Genomic DNA, 18,722 nt, shown 5'->3' on the forward strand with positions numbered 1-18,722 from the left:
TGTGAAAGCCTCCAACTTTTTCCCTCAGCAGACAAAAAGTGAATGACCACAAAGGAAAAGTTGCTTTTGTAGTTTTTAATTCTTTTTTTAAATTTATTTTTTAACACAAAACATGGTCTTTCGTCCATTGACGTGAAAACCTGCAAGAGAAACAAACAAAAAGGGCACTTTGTTATTTTCCACATACAAACAAAGTTACATTTTATTATCCAAGCATGAGTAAAATGTTTCAAAGCGCTCCCACCAATGACAACTGAAAATCACCTGTTCCATTTCTTAAAAACTCCTTTCAGGGACGCAACTAGGCCTTTCGCAAGAACACATTTTGTCCCAATAAATACACAAAAACTAAAGTGCAAACGTATGAAAGCTCAACGCAAAACTCGTTCAATGATTACATTGAAAAAAGAAAAAACCTAAGCACAATAAGCAACGTTTTAGCTTTATTTTAAGAGGTTTAAATTTATCATCCAATACACCCAACATGAGTATGAATTTGGGGTTTGTCCGCATGCTACACGGCCCACCCTGACATTTGAAATAAGTGCTTAACAATAGCCGGGCTTACGTGTCAATTTTTTTGGGTCATTCTGTGATCTGTCCATCAGATCAGCCACGTTACAGGCGAGTGACGCGCGCCCACCCAGCCATTAGCGGCAGCTCATCAAGTCGCTGAGGCAGCAGCTTCGACGTAAGCATCGCGCAATTTATCAAGACGGAGTTTGGCCACAATTCGCAAACGCAGCACCCCTTTCAAACCAGTTTTCGTGCCGCCGATGCTTCGAAAGCGCGTATATGTTGACGTTACGCCGGAGCATGCTCAAAGCGGACACCGCCTAGCTTTCCCGTTAGTCAAAAAACAATCCCAATCGGATTTAGCATTTTGATTCCGACTGGCGCATTTTTTAAAAATTTCTTTTGCTCATTGGGCTCCTTTCTGATGGGAATACTCGATTCATTTGACTCATCTTCCATGCAAATGTCTACTTTTAAGCAGCTGGCCACCTTGTGGCGGGCGGGCCTCTTAGGCGGTGGGCACGGGGGCGCCCGCCTGGGGCATGACGGGCACGTCCGGCTTGGCGCCCTTCTGCTCCGAGATGGGTGTGGTGGGCAGCGGCTCATCCTTGGGCTCCACGATGCTGACGTGGTCGGGGAGGGGCTTCTTGGGTCCGATCTTGCCGCTGGGGTCCCACGGCAGCATGATCTTCACTTTGATGCCCAGCACGCCTGCACAAACGCGCACGCCACAAATGGGCACACGCTGTTGACGAACGGCGAGCGCGTCTCCTTTGCCGACTTACCCTGCCTGAGCAGAACGTGGCGGACGGCCGTGTCCACGTAGTAGTTGACGGGGTCTCCGCTGTGGATCATGAGCCCGTCCACAAACTTCATGGACTTTGCTCGCTGTCCCCTTAGCTTGCCCGACACCACCACCTCGCAGCCCTTGGCGCCGCTCTCCATGATGAACCTCAGGACACCGTAACAGGCCCTGGAATGACACGGCGCCATCCATCAACACGCTTGCATTTGGTGCCGGATGACAAAAACGGAAAGGAAAGTCTAACGACGGAAGAGTGGCCAGATCGCCGACTGAGGATGCAGGACGGAGCGGCAAAATAGTGCTGACGTGGCCATCTATGGGTTTTCTATTAGGTCACTTGTAATAATATCCGCAATTTGAATTCATTCTTTTCTCCGTGTTTGTCCCTCTCAGACAAATGCCTCAGCGTCGTCATCAGGGAAGCAACTTTGTCACGCCGGAGGAAGTCGGAAGCAGAAGCGCAGAACGCGATCTGAAGCGACCGCCTGGCGGCGAACAAAGTCGTTATCCGACTCGTCATCGAATCTTCACCGAGGGACAAACACCACGTCACGCTCCAAAATCTTCCAACGCTGTACAAATGTGAGCTGCAGCGCTAACAAATCCAAAAAACATGACCGCAACGCACATTCAGACAGCGCTTGCAACTGGCTGAAAATGCAAAGTCACAAACACGAAACCTCCACTTAATTCAGGTCAATGAATCGCTTTATGCAGATCACATCCTTGTCAGAAAAGACAACAACAAACTCTTAAATGCAACAACGCGCGCGCAAGTTGGATTCGGGGGTGAGCCGAGAGCACTTTGAGCAGACAAACACGCAATAAGCATCGGGAACGAGTACGACTGGGCTCACCTCCGCACGGCCAAACCTCCCAGCAGCTTGTAGCGCAGAGACTCAGCCTGGGCGATGGCGCACAGCCCGCGGGTGGCCACCTTCTCAGCGTACAACTGCAAAACAAAACGCAACACAACATGAGACCATGACGCCAATATTTTGAGAGTCAACTCGTTGACCGATCGGAGCATTTGTAATTTGCGACATGTCGCGCCAGCGAGCAGCTGCTCTTCTTTGACCATTGGTAGCTTACGGCAAGAATTCTTTAAAGGTATGTACGAATAGATAAGATGATCTTGTTTCAACATTTCTGACATGTTTAGAAATGATGGTGTACTTTCATCTGAAGGCAATAGTGTTTTCAAAATGGAGCCAAATTTATACAATGTACAAATTACAAAACCATCGGCGAATAGAAAAAATAAATACCTGAAAACAAATGGCCTTTTTTCAAATGTTAGTGAAATCAGAGGTCGCTAAAAAAAATAGGAAAATGCAAATTTCCCTTGTTAGCACTACAATGTTGTATATATGCAACATAAACATTTATTCAGTTAGCTTGAGTACTGCTTTTTCCCAGTTCACAAACGCATCACGCCGTTTGCGAGGGGGAGTGTGTGCGACCTTTCTGCTTCAAGTTTGCCGTCTACTCCCTTCTTAAACCATCGCAGACGCTACCACATGTTAGCGCATCGTGTCGGTGTTAGAAAGCGACATCAAGCTTCCGAAGTCGGTCCGTGTGTCACAAATGAAATCGCGCAGCAGCCCCAATGCTCTTCATCAACGTGAGATTTGCACGGCAAATATTTGTGGGTGAAATGTGCCGCAACCACCACCCGGCAGCCATGACACTGCACCTCATTACCCACAATGCTCAGACACCCGATGAACACGGAAAGTGCGAGACGAGGCGGTCTCAAGAGAAAAGCAATGCGCCAAACAAATATAGAAATAAACGACTCACCGACCGTTTCAGGTAATTGTCGACGTCATTGTGATAAGTCAACTAATCTTGGCAGCCCTCGTTCGGACGCAGAAGCTCCCCCTCGGACAAATGCCTCAGCATAGTCAAAAGCAAAGTCGGGCTGAAGACGGCCACAGAACGTGCATGTCAAGCAGAGGCCGCGCGACACGGCCCGTCTTTTCCGTCTCGTCATCGCTGGAGGGACGCGTGGACACGAACGGCGGGGCTGCACAATCAATCGCGCTTTCAGCTAGCGTGTCTAGCGACGTCGTGTCGCAAAAACGGGCAGCTTGCGCATCCAACAGGATCGTCCGAACATTGTTAGCGCGCGCGGCAATAGTCACGTTCGCTCACTTGATGGATTCTTATTCATTCGAGTTACCCAAGCATCGTTTTACACTGAAAGCCGTTTTCAATTTGGAGACGTGGTGCAATTTGTTTTGCCGACATATTTCGTACTTCTTTTGGCCCCTTTCAAGTCCAACTGACCTCCACGCTGCCCTCTGGGAAGCCGAACCTCTTCTGCACCACGGCCGTCAGCTCTCTGATGCGGCGACCTTTCTCTCCCAGGACATTCTGGGTTCTGGGGACATAAAATTCAAAAAGTGGATTGGGAAATTCTCAAATTGCTTTTTGGAACACTTAGTTCAGTTTAACCGCCATCATCTCTCAGGAACATTCTGGATAAGCACGCACCACCTTAAAGACTCCAGACAGCACTCCTATTTTCTTTGCCGATGACATTTTCTTTCTTTGAACAGTTTTGAGGGACAAAATATTTCACGTTTTTTTTTAAAGCTGATCCGGCTGGCCAACATTGCACCTGCATCAAAAGCTGTGGCATCGAAGCAGAAATGCCGTCAATGGATACACACAATTGACAAATTTAAAATGAGTGAATAAGTCCTGCAGTGAGTCCAATCTTAAATTTGGAGTCACTTTGAAAAGTGACCGCGCTAAAACCAACATGGCGTGCGCACTCAATGTCGCAACGTGTCCCCACGGACGAGATGGTGGACGCTCTGCATATCGGGAGCGCCGGTCCCGTAAACACTAAACAATATCGATACAATTCTCTATTTGTCTTACTCAAGTATGCTCGCGATATTGTGAAATGAAAACTAGTGTATACATATGAGAATAGCGCATGTAATCGTTTTTGACCATGATGCCAAAAATCGTAATTGAATTTTGCTTAATTTGAGCGGTGCTTTTTGTCCCTCTCAGACAAATGCCTCAGCGTCTTCAGCAAGAAAACGACCGAGTTGCCGGCGGGAGCCGCAGCAGGAACACAGAACGTGCACTGAAGCGGCCACCGCGCAGCAAACAAAGTCTCAATCCGACTCGTCATCGTATCTTCACCGAGGGACAACTCTGCGTCTTTCGTTGGGCTTCCTTTTTATTGCTTTGCTCTAACCACCAAAGCGCAATTACTCCAGTCTTTCCATCTCTCTGTTTTCTTCTTCGCTTGACAAGATTGTCTGGCCAAATATATTGAGGATGACAAAAAGAGCTCCCAAGAGTTGCATTTAACTTCATTTTCCAACATGTCTTCTTTGATACTAAAATCCCTTCAGTTGTTACAGCATTCATCATTTTCTTAACTCCAATGGTGGTGGCAGACATTCAAAGAAACCAGTTGGCGGCACAATAAACCAACTTGGGTTTGTACGGGTTGCCGTCCGATGCCAATAATGACTTTAAGGTCCCAAGAGAAGCAAGCATCTTGCGGCGAGGGCTGACCTGGTGGCAAGGATGATGATCTCGGTCCTGGTCGGGGTGACGCGCACCTCCACGCCAGAGTAGCCATCCTCGGCCAGCTCACGAGTCAGAAACTCGTTGAGCTCAGCCTTGAAGATCCCATCTGAGACAAACTGGAGACAACAAATGTAAAATTTGAGTCGCATATTCATTTGCCGGATCATGGAACGTATTTCGCAGAGTCACACATCGACATCACGCCACGGTTCTGTTCAAATCTTGGATGGAAAACTTGAAACATGAGTTGTGCCGTATCACAACACAGATCGCAGACCGAACATAAAATTCCTGTCTTACTATGTACCAGTATGTTGTGGATGTCTTTTTGTTTGAAGTTTATAAACTCTGGCCGCCATGGGTGAAAAGGTCACAAGTTGTTATTTTTTTATTTCATTTTTTTTAATGTAGCTGACTTCTAAAATGGGAGCGTTGAGTCGTTTTCACCGAGAAAAAGAGTTTTTTTTTTTTAACAATAGTTCGTTCCGAAATGTGATCAGTTGGCTCGATGTGTTCGGCGTCCTTCGGTGGCCTGCGTGCTGACCGATAACATCACGCTCATCCGTTGCGTTGGGAATCAGACTAGTTAAGGGTTGACAAGGAAAACATGAAAACGAAATAAAATCACACTATATACAGCCACTAGGTTCACACAATCTTGCAGCCCGAGTGAAACTCTGTATTGTTGCAAATTCGGCAGGAGAAACGTAAACGTTCCTTCATGGGGAATAGGCGGAAGTGACGTAGGAGCTGCGCCTTCAGTGCAGTAATGGAGTTTTTTTTTTAATTTACCGAGTTAAAATATGCAAATAGAACAGCCAGTAATAAAAAAAGAGAGGCAAAGAAATATATTTGAGAAAGCCGTGATTAAAGCGCGACGTCATCATCAGGCGCGCAGATCACCGAAGGACTCCGAACACATCCAGCAACCCGACCACATCTAGTAACGACACCGGAGGGGATTACTACTTTTTATTTTTTTTGGTGGGAGTGGGACGGGAGTGAAAATTCATCTCCGTGTCACTCTTGTGCCAACTACGTTCAATGTGACAAACGTCTCCAAATGAAGCCATTTCGACCCACTGTCCCATTTCGAGCCAAAGAGGCCAAGTACAACTTGAGCCGAAAAAAACTAAAGGTAGGCAAATAAAGTGTCCTTTCGGTTTCTTTTCTTGCTTTGGTTCGCTGTCCGGCACATAATTTCCACAGCACGGGGCCGCCATGATCGTCCGCCACAAGAAAGCAGCGGAGACGCCGGCAGTATCCCGAGCAATCCTGGCCGAGCAGACGCCGGCGAAATGTTGAGTTGCGACGGCGAACACAAACACGCCCGAGGCCTTCTGTCCGCACGGCCATTTCGACGCAAAAAGCTCCCAGTGAGCGACAAAACGGTACCTACTTTCCTCTTCTTCGAGATCTGCACCGCCATCTTCTCACAGGCCGTAGACAGGAAAGGACGGCTACCAGATGCGGAAATCAATTTATACCACATATGACAACTTCCTGTGACGTCGTACATACAAGACGCTTGGGATTTGTAGTTTTTTTTCTTTAAAGCGCCGCATCTTTCGTCCAAACGTGTAGGAAAGAACGACTGAAAGACGCGGCAAAATGTTACTTCAACCAATGGACTGCCTGTAATAATATGCTGCATTTTTAAAGATTAATAAGAATAATCGTTGTAATACAATCGAAAGTCATTGCAATCACATGTTAGTCACAGTCTCACAACAAGTCTTTTAAGTTCTTTTTACAACTTTAGGAAGTTCACATTTTGGGACCTAAATGTCCACCAGATGGCGGCACTTTAAGACACTTTCGTCATGTGCAGAGATGTTTTAGTGTTTTCTATTTTAGCGGCCCACCTTCCGTCTCCCGTCTGCAACCTGGCCACCGTTCCGTCATCGTCCCTCCGTCCTGTCCTTATTCTTGAAATAATCATCAGGCTCGGGGGCCGTCAATTTTTATGAATAAGCCCAGAGGGTCGAGGCCGGAAAGGGACTGAGGTCGCAGCTGGAGGGCGGGGGACTGACCGGCAAAAAAGGCTCAAATATCCAGCTTTGGCCATTTCTCACACGTGACACAAATCAAACTACAGCTAACACGACACTTTTTTTTTCTTTTTGTCACTAATGACCAGCCACGCCTGTAAAAGTATGGGTAAAACTAACCCATTCTTCTCCCAATCCACAGCTACTCAATGAGTTCAAAAGCACTTCTGCTTGTACAATTAGATGACACACACATGCGACCTCCCCCTGCACCCCCTTAAGAGACCCCCCCCTCCCCAGGCTCCCTCCTTGGGGCTCATTAGCATACAGATGTTAGCCTGGAATGGGAAAGTAGTGCAACACAAAACGGATGAGGGAGGGGGGGGTCACAGGGATGGCCCCTTGGCCTTTTTCGGGACCCCCTTCCCATCGTACGCGCACACGCGCACACGCACACACACACTGACACAAGAGCTCACAAGAAACACGCGCGCGCACACGCACAAGTACACGTGTCACCTCCACAGACATGACTCCACTACATGTTGCACACAAAGAAATGTCAACGTTATGTTTTAATTCCGTTTTATTATTTCACTTTCTTTTTATTTTTTTTAACATGCAAGAAAAAAAACTTTCTTTGGAACACATGAAAGGCAATTTCAATTCATTTCACTTTAATGGGATGGATGCTACGGAAGAGTACGGAAGAGGATTAGGGCCATGAATGAGAAAAAAAAAGATTGCAAGGATTCTGACTTTAATCTCAGAATTCTGACTTTAAAGTCAGAATTCTTTAAAGTCAGACTTTAAAGTCAGAATTCTCACTTTAAAGTCAGAATTCTGAGATTAAAGTCAGAATCCTTCCAATCTTTTTTTTTTCTCATTCATGGCCCTAATCCTCTTCCGTACCTTTCGGATTTGGCGTCCAAAACGGTCTTTTCTTTTCCTCGTTGTCCGGGAATGAAAAAGAAATGGATGAGTGCAAATTGAACGTGCCAGGTTACTTTTGTTCGTTCGTGTGGATGACGCTTGTGTATGTTCTTTGCTCCGTGTTAAAAGCATATTTGTCGCTTGTAAATGTGTTCAACCGTGCTAACAAAATATTCTCCCAGCAGCAAGCTTTTCAGTGACAGTTGCCATTTGTAATGTCTTGCTCGGCCACTAGAGGTCCCCATAAATCGTCAGAATGCAAGCGTGCATAACATTGCCTTGGAAATACGACACTGAAAAAAAAGGATCCTCTCAAAAAGTAGCGGCAAATGTACTTTATTATTCTTATTCTTATTTAGCAACTCAGAAAATACAAACACAACAAACAGGGGTGAACAACATGGAGTCAAAGAAACAGATTAAGAAAATATAAAATAGCAAGCGACGTCATCGGCACACTTTTGGCAAAGGACGGAATGTTGCCGGGGCGCTCCGTTGTCGAAGCAGCCGGCTAAATGCTAACGTCGAAGGCTGAGGCTAGCGCTTACTCCGTCTTCTACCTTTTCATGAGGTTGTTGGCTTTCTGGTTGGCCGTGTCGATGCGCGTCACGTTCAGAATGGCCTGCGCAAACCCAGCAAACAAAAACAAACAAACATTAGGTCGCTTAAATGCCCAACGATGGCCCAGGTATGAAAATCATCGGAAGTCTCGGAGTTAACATTGGAAGCGAACGTCGCCAGTTGATCGGGGTGCAACAATTAATGGATCATCAATGCTCAAACTAATTTTCATGGATTTGTTGTTCAACCTGCCGATTAGCTTTTCAATTGCAAATGAAATCATTGAATCATAATCTCTTGATGTTAACTGTGCATTTTATGAAATAATGTCCAGTTGGACCGCCTTCTGCCCAAAGTCAGCTGGGATCGGTCCCAGCGCGCCGGCGACCTTTGTGAAGAAATGGATTTGCGTTCTCGCGCTGACCTTTCCCTGCACGCGTTCGATCTGCACGTTCTGCGAGTCGATCTCGTTGCCCATGTCCAGCGCCATGCACCTCAAGTTGCTCACGATGCTGCCCACGTGGGCCAGGTTGTCGTTCATCTCGTCCTCCCGGGCGTCCTGCGTCACCCTGACACAAAGACACTTTGGTTTACGCAGCTGCCAGACGGCCGGCCGGCCTCGAGCGAACCTTTCCCAAAAGGCTCGGTCGGCTTTGCGCGGCGCGCGTTCACCTTCGGACGTATCCTCCGCTCATAATCATCCGCTCGCGCTCGTCCACCACTCGAGATGACGGCGGCTGATCGGACACCACCGCGTCCGGTCCGCAGCCGCCGCCCCAGACCGCCTTGTAGGCTCCGCTTTCTTCGAAGGCCTTCAATCTGACGTAAGGAGAGAACGGCAGGCTGTCGGACGGTCGAGCCTCAAGGTGTCAAATTCAGGTCCGGAAAGCAAGAACGGCGCCACCGTTTGGCTGTCGCCGCAGGCGCTTCTACCAAACCGGCAGGTGACAACTGGTTGCTGGTTGAGGGGAAGCGCCTGCGCTGGCTGAAGCCAAACTGCGGCACCTGCATTTGGGAGCCCTCATCAAGACACCCGTTTTTAGGGCGGGGGGGGCCACAAATTTTAAAAAAGCGTTTGATTAACAAACAATTGGATTTTAGTCCGGCCCACGAATCGGCCCCCGTGCCTGTGTTGAATCTACTCGCGACCAATTTTTTATTTTTTTTTTATGAATGAGGCCGGAGGGTCAAGGCCACGACGGCACCGAAATCGCGGCCTGACGGCAAATGTGACGCGGACTCATAAAGCAGACGTGTGTCTTTGTTTGTGTCTCGGCCGGCGTGTCGCGGCGCATAAAGAGCGCCGCATTTGTGGCGACGCTTCAGTTCTTGACATTCCATTGAATTACGAGGAGCGGACCCCCACAAACTCGAGCTTTTGCAACTGCGCGCTTACAATGTCTATTTTCGCTCCCCGTCGGCCCGCCTCTCTTCTCAATTTTATTCCTCATCTTCTTTTTTAAAAAAAAAAATGTATCAGAAGGTCCAACGTTGCAGTGCTCTTTTCTCTCATTACAAAGACGACGTTTTGCTTTTGGGAGCCGTCGAGGCATTTGCGTTCAATTGAAGGGAGAAAGATGATTGGAGGTCCGAGCTCTCGTCTCAAGGCAGCACGGAAGTTGGTTTCGCTGTGGAAGATTGACGGCTCAAGTTTCTCAACTGCACTTTTCTGCTCCTCAACAAATGGAGCAACTGCGGTCGCTGCGGTGGGAACGTCTGCGGCGTAATGCACAGCGCGCACGCATCGCCATCCACGTACTTGTCACAAGCACAGAGGCCGCAACATTTTCCCAAGTCGGTCAGGTTTTTCTCGGCTTCCTTCATGTCCGAGTTGATTTGATCCAAACCTTCTTCGATGCGCTCCAGCTGCTCTGACGGGAGAAAAAAAAAAGTCCGAGAAAAAGCTTTTAGATTGTTTGCTCTCGCTCATTTTTGTGACGTGAACAAAAATGGCAGATGGATGAAAACGTGTGAAATTGTGCCAAATCTGAAATGGAAGCGCCGTTTTGCTCCATTTCGAGATGCACTTGCTTTTGGAAGTGGAAACGTTTTTTTTTTTGTTTTTTCATTTCAGTTGGAGTCGTGGAGTTTATTTTTGTTGACTCGCGGCACCTTGGTCAAAACCTGAACACAAAGTTGCTCAACCAACATGCAAGTGTGCCAAAAATCACCACATTGGACCACCGCTGTGGGCGGGGCTTACAGACCAAATGGCCAAACTGGGCGTCCTAAACTCGACATGTGCGACGTATGTTCGTGACGTCACGCCTTACCGGACTGCTCGTGTCGTTCGCAGGTTGCGCAAGTTTTACCTCCTTGTTCATCCAACATGACCAACGCTCGGATGCCGGCGTCTTTGCTCTGTTAAGACACACGCACACGCACACGCACACGCGTGCTGACATGTTTGGCTGAAATGAATATCGACAACTGGCCACGTGTGTGTGCGCGCGTGTGTGTGTGTACCTCCTCCACCAGCTGCATCATCCTGCGTGTGCTCTCCAGCGACTGCAACGCAACGCACGCACGCGCGTACGTACAAAGTCGTTAACATTTCCACATCATCAAAGGAAAGGAAGAAAAGATGTCCATGTTTGTGCGCGCACATACGCGTGCGTGTGTTTGTTCCTGTGAGTGTATCTTCGTGTACGTGCTTATTGGTGCGTGCATGCGTGTTATGTTTGTACAAATTTGCGTGTGCGTGAGAGGCACACATCTCCATGGCAACCAGGTGAGCCAGGTGCTGTTGAAGAGACCCACGTGGTTTGGGCGCGCGTGCACGTTTGTCTAACCTCTCCACACACATGAGGCGTCCGTTGGACTTTTGCGCATACGCGCAAACACGCAAACGCATCACGTGAGACGTGATCGAGCCAACCAAGTTGATTGGTCACCCTCACCTCATCTGTCACCTGATTGGCCCTCCTTTGTAGCCCCGCCTGCTCACTCGGGGCGGACGGCTCGGACGTCATGCTGCCTGCGTGAGTGTGCGCACGCGTGCGCCAATGTTCAATGGCAGGTGCTGAGATGAGCACAAAGCATCGGGCGCTTCCGTCACCTGCGGGGCACAATGACTTCACCATTTTCATCTCTCATGACGCACACGCACACAATTCTAACAAAGATTTTCTTCTGGGCTGAATGTGACCAAAACAGAAACGAATGAAAACGAAACATCTGGAAATACTTGTGTTGCAATTCTATTGCAGATGTCCGATACCACCAATAACGACAAGTATTCTCTCTTGAGTTGATGCGGAGTTCGAATCTAACACGTACTTTGGATTCCTCAAACTAAAATTTGCATCATGGCAAATAATTGTGAACAAAGATCGTTCTTTCTTTTGAAGGTGCTCGCCAATTGGCCCGTGTCAAACTGCCGCAGTGGAACGCCAACGTCTGGGGAGGAGGACTTACTCCACGTCCCGTTTGTTTGTCCTTAAGTATCGGGAACCGTTATCGGCAGCCATCACGAGATCCCGATACTTGCAATCCGGTTGCTGTGGGTCCGATACCGTACGGATACCGGCAATTGGTACTCGCCCATGGCTACTTTCTGTAAGTGTGCATCTCATTTAATGCCAAGGAGTTGTTAGCATCAGCTCGAGAACAACATGACTTCTTGTTGACATACGCGCGCAAGATAATCTTTCAAAAAACGTCCTGTGGAGAAAGGAAGAGGAGACGTGTCTTACCTGTCACGAGTCCATCGTGAACATGTCGAGCAAATCTCTTTGTCACGTAACCTCCCCGTCCTCGGGACCCGCCCATCCGCCTCCTGTTTCTCTGCTCCCTCCGACGACAACCTCAGAGCCGTCAATCTTGGGCGGCGGCGTTCTCATGGTCATGTGCACAAGTAAATCCTGCGGGGAGTTACTAAAAAGTAACTCCTGTAGTGTAAAAAGTGTATCAAAAAACTGATGGAAATAACAACCCTGGGAAGTAATCAGGATTGCAAAAGTCACTACTGTGCAAAATTAAATCATGTGCAAGGTAACCATCAGAGGGTTGTGTGACGTAAAAAAAAAAAAAATTAAAATGAACTAGTACCACACAAAGAAAAAGTATGTATGGAACGTGACCACAAGAAGTAAAGTACACAGTCAAGTAAAATAAATAACATTGTAATGATATTAAATTGAATCCAAAGTACGTTTGACTATTAAAAGTAACTCGTTTGGTGTACCGATTGTAAAATGGGTCGTAACTGCTGTTAAAAATAAAATCATTTTTGGTAAAGAGTAACAAGTCTGGAAAAAAAAATGTCATTTGTGAAATGTAACTATTGTAGAAAGTAACGATTGTGGGAAGTCATCGCGGCAGAGTAAAACGTGACTTTGGTGACAAGTAATATTCCTGATGAGTAATGGTGACTAGAAAAGGAACTAGTGTATAAAGTCAAAGTTATGTGCGCAAAGGAAAGTAGTAACTAAGAAAGAGCAACCAGTGCCTAAAATGACTAGATACTCCAAAAGTCTTTATTTTGAAAAATAACAACGGTGAGTAAGACTGTTTGCAAAATGGGCAGTCACAGGTTTTCAGTTGGAAAGCAACGAAGGTAAAAAAGGAACTCGACTGGAAAGTCGTTAGAGAAAACAAAGCAACTCTTGTGGAGTTTAACAATGGGACAAAGTAAGAAAAACAACGTGACGTGGAACTAGAGGGTAGGTAAAAGTAAAAAGTTGCAAAAAATGGGGGGAAAAGAACTACTTTGCAAAGTCACTCTCGTATGTCGCTTCTGCTCCCAAACGATCTGGGAGGGGGGGGGCAAAAAAAACCCAAAAACTGAAATTGCATAAATGAGTTCAAGTTGCTTGGAGAAGATGTGACGTGAAAGAAAGTTGGAGATGACTGCAGTGGATTACCGGGGTTGCGAGTGACACAAAACAAACCCACAATCAGGACATTTTTTATTTTTATTGTTGGAGAGAAAAATGTCAACTTAAAAAAAAAAAGGTTGTGGTGCCACCACGTGGCAGCTGCAGGAAGTTCACACTTCCAAGTTGCAGCTCAGCCTTCTTTGGTCCCGTTGGCGTGACAACAACGCCGAAGCTTCACGAGTACATGGTCAGCTGAAGCCACTGGATGACAAAAAAACGGTTCAAAGACGTCAGTCGCCAACGCACGCGCGCGCGCGCACGCACACAGATTTCACCTCTTTGATGTCCAGGTTAATTGAGCCACTGTTTCCTTTGTCCAGAGTCTTGAAGGCTCCTGAGTGTGCACCCACACACACGCACACGCACACGCACACACACACACGCCCCCACACACACACACACACGCACACACACACACACAGCGTGAGCGTAAGTCTGTGCACGCGTGAGTGCGCAAATACTCACTGCACATGGCATCCAGTCGCACTAGGCAGCCAACAAAGTTGTCAAAGTCCATGTCGCCGTGCTCGTCGCTATAGCGACGGATAATCATCTTGTACAGCTGCTCGTTCAGAGGGAAGCCTGCGCACGCACATACGCACACACGCAGTGTGAGCGAACGTCGGTAGCGCGCGGGCGCTGGTGACGCTTGTACACACCTGCCGCCTTGAAGGCGTGCGAGAGCTCTTTGCTGCAGATGACTCCCGACTTGTCCTTGTCGTGCGAAACGTAGATGCCCTGACAAAAACACAGAAGCCACTTCAAAAGTTCTCACTCACGCAGACAACGGATTGGTCGCCAGCCACTCTCAAGTGTGCGTGCGTGTGTGTGTCGGTTGCCAGCAAGTTTCAGGTCCTGCTCAGGCCACCCGCAGAGAAACGGACTGGTCGCTCGCCAGTGTTGGCGAAACAGAGAACGTGTCATCGTGGTCGCACGCCGCACGCGCCGGTACGCGTTGCTGCTCCGAATATTAAAGTAGCACCCGTTTGAAGCTTTACAATGACCGCAACAACGATGCAAATTTCCGTTAGCCTGTCTATGGCGTTTGGTATTAAATGGTTTGTGGACATGCCGTTACAGTCAACTTGAAGCGGGAGTGACAACTCAAGGGACAAACGCCTTTCCTTGGCGGAGGTCACGACGTTTGCAAGCGACTCACCTGCCATTTCTTGACGTTGTTCCACATGTATTTGAATTCGTGAAAGCCCAGCTTGCCCGTGCTGTCGCTCTGCAGGCGCCGGCGTTAAGGGCAAACGTACCGCCGATAACATTGACGGTCATCGTCGATGATAAAAGGATACGTCCATGACGGCCACCATGCTTCTGCACGACTCGATGCTGAAACCGTCTGTCTTCAAATTGCCGTCTGACGCCAAACATTAGCATCGGCCCGTTAGCATAACGTGAAGTGGTTCGCACGCGCTCGTATATTCCAACATTAACACGGCTCGTTAGCTTAGCGTGACGTGGTTATACTCGCGTGTGTGCGTGCGCGTTTGACTCACGCTTGGTGAGAACTTGGTTGAGGATGTGCATCAACTCTTTGGGGTTCACCTCCATGTCCTGAACAACACAAACAACAATTTTTGTTCACCCATTAAACACGCACACACACGAATGACTGAGGCAAAACAGAGAAACTAATGGAACATACACACGACGCACTGTGCACGCAGACAACAACACACACAAACACACGCACGCATTTCAAAGTGCAGACAAGAAAAACACACACGCACACACACCCTTTCACGAGACACACACACTCAGCACAAAAGACCACGGTCATGCACGTACGTGTAAAAAAACGCACACGCGCTTCTCACACGTTTCACATGCCTCTTGTGACACACCCCGAGTCTTTGGCGTGCCAACGTACACGCACGCACACAGCAAAGCCCAAAGGCGGGGCTTCCCGGGCATGACGATGTGCGGAATGCGTGAGTGTGAGTGTGTGTGCGCGTGCGCGTGCGCTGCAGGAGCGTCGGCAAGGTACGCATTTGAGGAGCGCTGGGAAGACGTTATTAATTGGAATTTTTTTTTTTCTAACTCATATCAAAATGTGAACCTTTTTTTTTTTTCTCTCTTTCGTAGTCGTCAGCGCGACCCCTCGTGGGCAAAATTGGCAACGATGCTTCCTGCTCGCCCCTCCCGGTCACACCGCACTTGATTCATGTGTGCAAATATGACTGCGTGCGTGCGTGCGTGCGTAAAAAGCAGACAAACCGGGGAAACGAGACGTGAGCAGGGCGGGGCTTAGTTCACGATGACCGACGGACAAACAACGAGTGACAACGTGACACTAACACGTGTTGAACAACACGCAGTCGTGTTTCTTGCGTGCTTGTCAGTTGACGCGCGTGCGTGCGTGGATGACTCACGTCTCCCGCAAGCTTCTTGAAGGCTCTGCGAAACGCTTTCTCCTCATCGTTCTCGTGGGCCTCCTCGAACGCCAGAGGTCTGCGGGGAGGAGGCTGAAACCGGCACGACCACAAAAGAGTCAGTGTTCGGCCGCGCGCACGCACAAACCATGAATGAGTTAGTTGGCACACACGCACTTGCAACCTTCCTCGATGTGCAAGTTGAAAAGTTTTCATCGATTGTCTTGCGCAGTCTGGTGGACAGTGGGGCTTTGAGATACGACTTTCATGCCACGTGAGCACGCTCGTATCTCAAAACACTCAAATCACAAACCATATTCAAATCACATTCGTCCATTCAAGCGCCCGCCCCCCCCCCAAAAAGAACAACATCGAGTTTCTATTTGAGCTCTCCATAATATTGCAAGACACATTAACAACATCATCGAAACAAATTCTCCCATTTTTGTTAATGTGCGTCACCTGAATGGCCGTTGTGCTGCTCTTTCGGGTGTGCCCACCTGGGGGCAGCATAAAAGAAACGGACAACTTGCTTACTCCTCTCAGCTCATCGGGGCAGCACGAATTCTGGTCGTTCTTCACGGAGGATTAAGAATATCGGAGCTAATATTGTCCGTCTACATTTGTTGCTGCACCGTTTGTGTTCAATCTGTTGCTAAACGGCTTTGAGCACCCCAACCTCGTTTTATTTAGCATTAGCATTAAGCTAGCAGGACATAATTCAACAATTTCAGATGGGAGTCCACGGCTTGCCTACCCGTGGTCAAATAAGTTCAGAAATGGCATTTTTGGCCCTAAAAACAAAGTTGTATTTTAATGTTTCAATTCGAAACACAAAGAAAACAAACAGTCAGTCGGCTGCAGGTTGCGCAGCGCTGTTGAGAAGCAGACACGCACGCGCGCACACTTGCATGCGTGCGCGCTGGCACTTACCGGAGCTGACGGGACAAAGATGGCCGGATCGATGTTGCTGCGGGAGGCGAGAGGCGGAAGACGGGCGTTAGCCGAGCTTTGAGCACAATGGCGGCTAACAAAACCAGTCCGACGGGATTCTCACCTGACCACATTCAGGATGCCGCCGATGAAATGCTTAGCAAAATCCATCTTCTGAAATACAGACACGGAAAAAAAACACAAACAGGAGCTTTATTGTTTTTGAGGAATAATATGCAACTTTATGATGATCATGTTGACAATACCATGAGATAGGGACACCACAATTATGTTAATAAACAGATTAATTGACGAATCCGACTTAAAAAAAAAAGTTCCATCCCCTTATTCCCAAGCTAACAGGCATGCTGGAGCTGTTGACAGGCAGAGAGACAGAAAAAAAGTTTTCAGTCAACCTGCCATGCATGTTTTTGGAACGTGGGAGCTTCTTCGGAGTACCCGGAGAAAAGCAGGCACGGGAAGAACATGCACACTCCACGCCGGAGTCGATGTGAGGCCATCGTGCGGCCCGAAATTGATTAGGATTCATTCAATTTAGTTAGGAATCAGGTGTCATTGTTTCGAACGGCATTTAGCGGTGCTCATCTATATAGCTATTAACTGGAAAATATCTCACAAATGATTTTTCATCCATGTGTTGCGTACAGTTGAGAAGCTGGCGTTGGTCAAGAAAAAAAATTGATGTGTTCATAATAAATCAATTGATTGTTGCACATCTCATTTCATTGTATTTTTTTGGGTGGGGGGGGGGCAGAGGTAAACGTTTGTTTGTTTATACTGTTCAGAATCATTAATGTATTAAATCGAGAACATTCACAATCGATGACATCCAATCAGCTGAGCCACAATAATTGATTGGCCATTAAGGGGTGGTGATGACGACACTAATGAGCACAAACAAAAATATTATGACTCGTTTGGAGGAGGGGGTGCAAAATTTCACCGGCTTCGAGCCCCACCCCAGATCGACGCCCCTGCGCATAGCACAACATTAAGAAATACGAATAATATCATCAAATGTGAATTTGTCGGCCGGCTCAAAAACGGCCTCGTGTTTTCGTCTTCTTCACTTGATGCTGACTGGAACTTTCCACAGGTGGAGACGAAGACGCCCAGCCCGGCCCGGCCCGACCACAGAGTCAAGTTCCACTACGTGCACGCAAACGCGCACGCAATGAAGGGGGGGCAGGGGGTGGGGGGAAAGTTGCCCGTGTCAGTGTGCGCGTGTGTGTGTTCGCGTTGCTTACACAATTGAGGCGGGCGAGCAGCAGCAGAAGATCCAAAGCGCCTCGCAAAAACCCAAGTGAGTCCAGAAGGAGCGAGACAAGTTGCTTTTCAGTGCATCGTCAACACGCCCAGGGCGCGCGCGCACGTTTACGCGCAAGAGACTAGGTGCGGCCGCTGTGTCCCGAGGTCCTAGCGCCTATCCCATTTCATGTCGTCACCACATGCCTCCAAAGACATCTGAGCGAATATGGCGTTTGAAGGCATATTTTTACTCTTTAGCTTTCGACTCAACACAGGGCTGTCGCTGTTCTGCTCTCCTTCTGATATCTAATTTATATGTATTAGTGTTCTAATTTCCCGCGAATTTGTATGACATCATTCGGAAAGCGCTTTGTTCCAGTTCCAGCTGTTGTGAAATGCGCTCTTGAAATCAAGTTGGATTGGATTGTTAGCGCTCCCCAGTGTGCAAAATCCACTCTTTTCTGAGAAAGAAATACTGCTCTTCGCCATCTAGGGGCCACCATGGACAACTACAACAACACTCAGCATTTCTCCGAAATTCCAATCTGAATTGACCCATCCATCCACGATCCAGAAAGAAATTACAGTAGGGGTGGGGCACACTTCTTCAACCTAAATTTATAACTCTGCAGGTCCAGGCAAACATGAACAAGTTGCAATGATGAAAGGCGCGAGTGGCTCTGCAATAAATGGAGATAATGCAGCAGTATAAGGGCAAATGGCGGACTTCTGAAATCACACAAATGCTGCAATACTGGAAGGGACATGGTGTGGCTCAATAATAACTGGTCACCAACAGAGCTAGGCACTTGACCCTTTTTTGCCGGCCCTCCGGCCGTGATCTCGGTTTTCTTGTTACAGGTTTAATGAAGGCATCAAATACAATCCAAGA

The 18,722-nt window shown here is 47.9% G+C and overlaps 3 protein-coding genes and 2 non-coding genes across 8 annotated transcripts; all 5 read right to left on the bottom strand.

Annotated features, from left to right (window-relative positions):
- Positions 1-60: 60 nt before the first annotated feature.
- Positions 61-6,434, bottom strand: rps3 (ribosomal protein S3). 2 transcript variants are annotated; one of them, XM_088299984.1, is made up of 7 exons: positions 6,282-6,434; positions 4,868-4,998; positions 3,614-3,707; positions 2,179-2,273; positions 1,302-1,489; positions 1,006-1,227; positions 61-140 (listed from the first exon to the last, which is right to left on the bottom strand). In XM_088299984.1, exons 1-6 carry the CDS (start codon positions 6,399-6,401, stop codon positions 1,025-1,027), a joined length of 831 nt encoding a protein of 276 aa, XP_088156110.1. In that variant the 5' UTR covers positions 6,402-6,434; the 3' UTR covers positions 61-140; positions 1,006-1,024. The 2 variants fall into 2 exon arrangements, with proteins under 2 accessions (XP_088156110.1, XP_088156111.1); XM_088299985.1 differs by having other exon boundaries at positions 988-1,227.
- Positions 1,706-1,857, bottom strand: LOC148332971 (small nucleolar RNA SNORD15). Its single transcript, XR_015844551.1, has one exon. It is a non-coding gene; the product is annotated as a small nucleolar RNA SNORD15 (small nucleolar RNA).
- Positions 4,343-4,491, bottom strand: LOC148332972 (small nucleolar RNA SNORD15). The gene has a single exon (XR_015844550.1). It is a non-coding gene; the product is annotated as a small nucleolar RNA SNORD15 (small nucleolar RNA).
- A 1,692-nt stretch (positions 6,435-8,126) lies between the features above and the next one.
- Positions 8,127-12,183, bottom strand: LOC148332973 (synaptosomal-associated protein 25). 2 transcript variants are annotated; one of them, XM_088301105.1, is made up of 8 exons: positions 12,063-12,183; positions 11,268-11,425; positions 10,834-10,875; positions 10,680-10,728; positions 10,127-10,238; positions 9,040-9,186; positions 8,792-8,936; positions 8,127-8,428 (listed from the first exon to the last, which is right to left on the bottom strand). In XM_088301105.1, exons 1-8 carry the CDS (start codon positions 12,136-12,138, stop codon positions 8,363-8,365), a joined length of 795 nt encoding a protein of 264 aa, XP_088157231.1. In that variant the 5' UTR covers positions 12,139-12,183; the 3' UTR covers positions 8,127-8,362. The 2 variants fall into 2 exon arrangements, with proteins under 2 accessions (XP_088157231.1, XP_088157232.1); XM_088301106.1 differs by lacking the exon at positions 9,040-9,186.
- A 1,082-nt stretch (positions 12,184-13,265) lies between these two features.
- Positions 13,266-17,993, bottom strand: capns1b (calpain, small subunit 1 b). Of its 2 annotated transcripts, XM_088301395.1 has the most exons (11): positions 17,830-17,993; positions 16,686-16,735; positions 16,562-16,598; positions 15,629-15,721; positions 14,753-14,810; positions 14,549-14,613; positions 14,407-14,475; positions 13,907-13,985; positions 13,713-13,829; positions 13,523-13,581; positions 13,266-13,448 (listed from the first exon to the last, which is right to left on the bottom strand). In XM_088301395.1, exons 2-11 carry the CDS (start codon positions 16,730-16,732, stop codon positions 13,422-13,424), a joined length of 651 nt encoding a protein of 216 aa, XP_088157521.1. In that variant the 5' UTR covers positions 16,733-16,735; positions 17,830-17,993; the 3' UTR covers positions 13,266-13,421. The 2 variants fall into 2 exon arrangements, with proteins under 2 accessions (XP_088157521.1, XP_088157522.1); XM_088301396.1 differs by lacking the exon at positions 17,830-17,993 and having other exon boundaries at positions 16,686-16,753.
- Between the last annotated feature and the right edge of the window lie 729 nt (positions 17,994-18,722).

Source organism: Idiotropiscis lumnitzeri, chromosome 7 (genome assembly GCF_059441095.1).
Source record: "Idiotropiscis lumnitzeri isolate Australia: NSW breed Sydney's pygmy pipehorse chromosome 7, RoL_Ilum_1.0, whole genome shotgun sequence".
NCBI classification, from domain to species: domain Eukaryota; kingdom Metazoa; phylum Chordata; class Actinopteri; order Syngnathiformes; family Syngnathidae; genus Idiotropiscis; species Idiotropiscis lumnitzeri.